Source organism: Hyposmocoma kahamanoa, unplaced genomic scaffold (assembly GCF_003589595.1).
Source record: "Hyposmocoma kahamanoa isolate Upper Pololo Valley unplaced genomic scaffold, ASM358959v1 66, whole genome shotgun sequence".
In the NCBI taxonomy this organism is placed as follows: domain Eukaryota; kingdom Metazoa; phylum Arthropoda; class Insecta; order Lepidoptera; family Cosmopterigidae; genus Hyposmocoma; species Hyposmocoma kahamanoa.
In genome coordinates, this window is record NW_020653854.1 from 4,753,272 (window position 1) to 4,757,710 (window position 4,439).

Genomic DNA, 4,439 nt, shown 5'->3' on the forward strand with positions numbered 1-4,439 from the left:
AAGAATAATCCTATCAGTGATAGTTCGATGGGTGTAGAGCACTGTACCACGAAGCTCAGATTCTTCACACTCGTTGTTAACACAGCTGATTTGATTAACGTAGAAACAAATCCGATTTTGGGGGTATCACATGCTCTCGTTGCACCAGTGTCTATATTTACCATCTATATATTTTACGTACCGTTTGTTATTGGCGGTATAAGAGGCAAGCAAGCGTCTTTGCTTTTACAGATCTATGCTTTGGTCACTTGTTCTGCACTTGAAATCTCTTTGTCAATACTTGTCTTCAATGAGTTGATGCAGTACGAAAAAGTTAATAAGAATTCAGGTTTGGTGTTAAACGGGGTACTCCCAGCAATAATATCGCTATTGTTACTCTCGGACTTAGTAGTGACTCTGTTTTCAAATAGACCAGTTTCGCCACCACAGACCTTATTGCCAATAATAAAAGAAGCTCAAGAAGCTCAAACAGAACAAAATATTGTACAAGTACCGAGGCAGCTTTCCCTATGATTGTCATCAAAAGTTGGCACTGCGGGATAATATATTAAAGTCACTTGTCACAATCAGTGCAGATAGTTTTATTTGTCACCAACAGCTCCTTGTAAAAGAGTTCATCCAGGGAAGTACTGCCACCTTAACTATTTCTGACGCCAAGCAGTAATGTCAGCATTACTGTGTTCCGGTTTTGAAGGGTAAGTAAGGGTGCTGGTGAAATTACAGGCACATGGGACTTGTTAATTTATGCCTCAGAGTGACGGGCGTTGGGGCAGTGCGCCTCAGATCTTTGCAATTTAAAGCTCTATGTGGCATTGCAACTGTTATGGACAGGCGTGTAGCTTACCATCAGGTGCACGACTTGTTCGTCCCGTCACTTGATATCATAAAAAAACATTTTCCTGTGATATAATTTACGTCCAGAATAAGTATTTTCAATAATGTTACTTTTATGTTATGTTAATGTTAATTTATGTTTAAATACTCGGAACAACTTATAAACTACAAACAAGTGTAAGTAGCATATTCACGCTTTATGCAAATCATAAATAATTCGTATTTTATAGTCTATTATTTAATTTAATAATGCGAACAAGAACAGAGTCCGATGTGATTATATAGCGAAAAGTGAATAAGTACGTTGGAGAATAATTTCGTTATTCAAACTAAGGCCTATGTAACGGTGTTTTGACAATTTATACATATATCTTATTTCGTTTCTAAATTATAAAATCCAAACAACCGTCGATCTGACATTCACAGCGAATAAGATCGAACGAGATGTACATACTGTCCTGAGAATAAGTAGTCTTGCACATAGATATTTGTTCTACGGATGAGTCGAATTATACATATAAAAATTTACAGTATTGGCACAATAGCACAAAATAAAAATAACTAATGTAACTCAGCATTGCTACCTTTTAGTCTTTATCTGTAACTATTAGCTACAATTGTTGCACCAAACTGATAAGTTGAGTGTATGTATACTGTTATAAACGTATGCTCACTTCACTTTAAGTGGCTGCACCCACTATTTGATGTGAATAAAAGAGTGCAGCACCTCATTTCTAAGAAGTCATTTGACTGTTCTAATTCACATTACAAGGTTAAATGTTTTAAAATTGAAACTAGCACACAAGGCAAGTAAAAACATTTTTTAAAAGTAATTATTTGTTTATTATTTTATGATCAATTACACTAAAGTTATTTTACTGCAACATAGTAACACACATTCTGCCCCTGTAAGTTGAAAGGGCGCTTGTGACAAAAAACTCAAAAACCGAGGAGGAAATTATGTTTAAAGAAATTAAATTAAATTAAATAATATCTACTTTTCTCTTGCAGTAATTTCATACCTTATCCACTGAGGAAAAAATAAAACAGTGGATTGATCGCCTGTTTTACTGACCAAAGCAGTATACATAACAATATTTTTGAAAAAGTCTCATGCGTCTTTTCAACTAACGGCGGCAGCATTGATGTCATTATGAAAAGAATTAAGGAGCTTCAGAACAAAGATAAATTTCGGCTAATCTCGTGAATGGATTTGTCACATTGTGTTCAGAACTGTGCGTTTGAAAATGTATTTTGAAGGAGGATTTAGCGGTTGGTGTTCAAGTTGGATAAATTATTCATAGAAACATACAAAATGTACCATTTGGCAAAAAAAGAAGACAAAATGTAACTCATCAGTTTTTGTTCCAACGCTCTTCAATTATCTTTGTTGTAATAAACATAAGACTACATATAAATATAAGCTTGTTCTCTTATATAGAACGAGTTTACAAATAGAAATGCTATGCACTCATTGTGATCAAAATGGAACTTTACTGCAAAATTAGTGTACTGAGCTAAGGGGTACACTTCTAATGCAAGATTGTGTAACATAAGAAATGCCATATTAACCGAAATTAATTTTGTTGTGATTTTTTGCCTATACCTCACTTCATGTTCAGCCATAATAACCAATTGTAGTCCTGTAGTAACAAAAAGAGAACAACAACTGTTTAAAATTACATAACGTCAGGAGAAAGTTAAGAGGTCTAAAATTCTATAGAGCAATTGACCAAGAGATGGATGACTCCAATGAACACTATGCCAACTTTGTGGACCACCTCTCTGGTCGACCTGGGTGGACCACGGGAAATTATTTCATTGCATAGACCACCTATGTCCACCTCGATGGACCACGGAAATTTTGTTCTTTCTTTGGTCAGTTTCTGTTATTTTGTATTTATGTACTAGTATTATGCTCCCCAAATTTTGTGAAACCATAAACAAAAACAAAATTAAAAAAAAACAATTTTGTGAAAAAAAGGAACAATAAACAAAATAAAAACAGAACAGGTCCAAAAATTAAGTTGGCGTAGTATTCATTGGAGGTGTCGAGATGCAGATATGAGAGCTATTAAGGAATTATCTGATTACAAAAGTACTCATGTCTCTATGTCACCTAGGACGTACACACTTTGATACAGAAAAAATCATAATCAATATATGGTGTAATTAAGCTTGACTTTTTCTTTTTCTGGTTCTTATGGATGGCCAATTAACTTCCGCAAGTTAAGAGTTATTGGCTTATCAGACTTTACCTATATAAAGTATAATAAGACAGTATGGTAACTCCATTCATATGCAGCAGCACGGATTATATGGATGCACTCCCGCCACGCGCCACATATGGACACACACATTCCCATAATAACGAAAAGCACACGATGGGTGGATGGATGGGCGCACACATACACACCACACTGCTATCTTTGTATGAACTTACCATTCTTGTCTTATTATACTATGCCTATACACTGACAACAGATTCTACAATCACACACATTTCTGAAATAATAATAAAACTTAGACTATAGAAAACTTCAATAGAATATTTACTTTGCAACAATTACATTAAATCATTACATGAGTAAATAATAATATGAATATCATTGATAGAATATTGATTCTATTTTGAGAAACAAATGCCATTTGAATTTTGTTAATGAACACCAAGCATAGTATATAATGCTCAGTCATTTTTCATATACTTCCGGACACATAAATCGAGCCACCTCGCATTTTTGTCTTAAAGGGCTAGAATACAAAAGTAGTGTTATTGTCGAAGAAAAAGATTTCCCTCGGGTTTTGCAAATCCAAATTTGCAACAAGATTCAGGGAAGACGTTTAGTATACTGATTTCAAAATTGCTTAATTGTTTTTGATCAATCAAACATTGTGTAAGTTTAGGGCACTCAATACTGAAAATGCGAGGTGGCTCGAATTATGTGTCCGGAAGTGTATTTCTAAGAATGTTCTTGAATACAAAACATAACCTACAAATCACTTTGCCACAGTAAAATAACGAAATAGTTTTAAATGTCATGAGTCAATTGTCTTATCACATTTCGTGATCAGAAAACCGGCGCTATTTGTTCATTGGCGGTCCATTCATCAAAGGTGGTCGCATTTGACCCATAGGTCCCATGGGGCCCATAGGTCCCATGACTGGGCCCATCATTGGTGGCCTCATCCCCATGCCCATCATTGGCGGCATCGGGCCGTGTGGTCCCATCATCATGGGCGGCGCCATTGGCCCTCCAGGGCCCATTGTTGGTGGTGGAATCATTCCCGGCGGTCCCCCCGGTGCTGCTACTGGTGGTCTGGGTCCACCCGGCCCCATAACAGTCGGATCCCAGGGTGGTGGTATAGCCGCGCCTTTATTACCAAATGGATTCTGTGCAATCTTTCCAGCTTTGAAAGCTGCTGTGGTAGCGTCGATGAGATGTTGTGCTTGTTCCTCCATCCATTTTTGATAGTAAAATTTTACATTATCCTTGTGTTTTCTACCGGTACAATGTGTTTTTCTTACACTTGGTGAGTCGTGCGTTAAATATGTGTCACAATAATCACAATAATACTTGGGCATCTTGCTTAGTCAGATTAAA

At 36.3% G+C, this 4,439-nt stretch overlaps 1 protein-coding gene across 1 annotated transcript; it reads right to left on the bottom strand.

Annotated features, from left to right (window-relative positions):
* Nucleotides 1-3,798: 3,798 nt before the first annotated feature.
* Nucleotides 3,799-4,439, bottom strand: LOC113231687 (U1 small nuclear ribonucleoprotein C). Its single transcript, XM_026466148.1, has one exon. The coding sequence runs from the start codon at nt 4,418-4,420 to the stop codon at nt 3,920-3,922; it is 501 nt and encodes a 166-aa protein (XP_026321933.1). The 5' UTR covers nt 4,421-4,439; the 3' UTR covers nt 3,799-3,919.

Bases quoted from the DNA above. Each gene is read 5' to 3' on its own strand.
- LOC113231687 (XM_026466148.1), bottom strand. From the start codon at position 4,420: ATGCCCAAGTATTATTGTGATTATTGTGACACATATTTAACGCACGAC.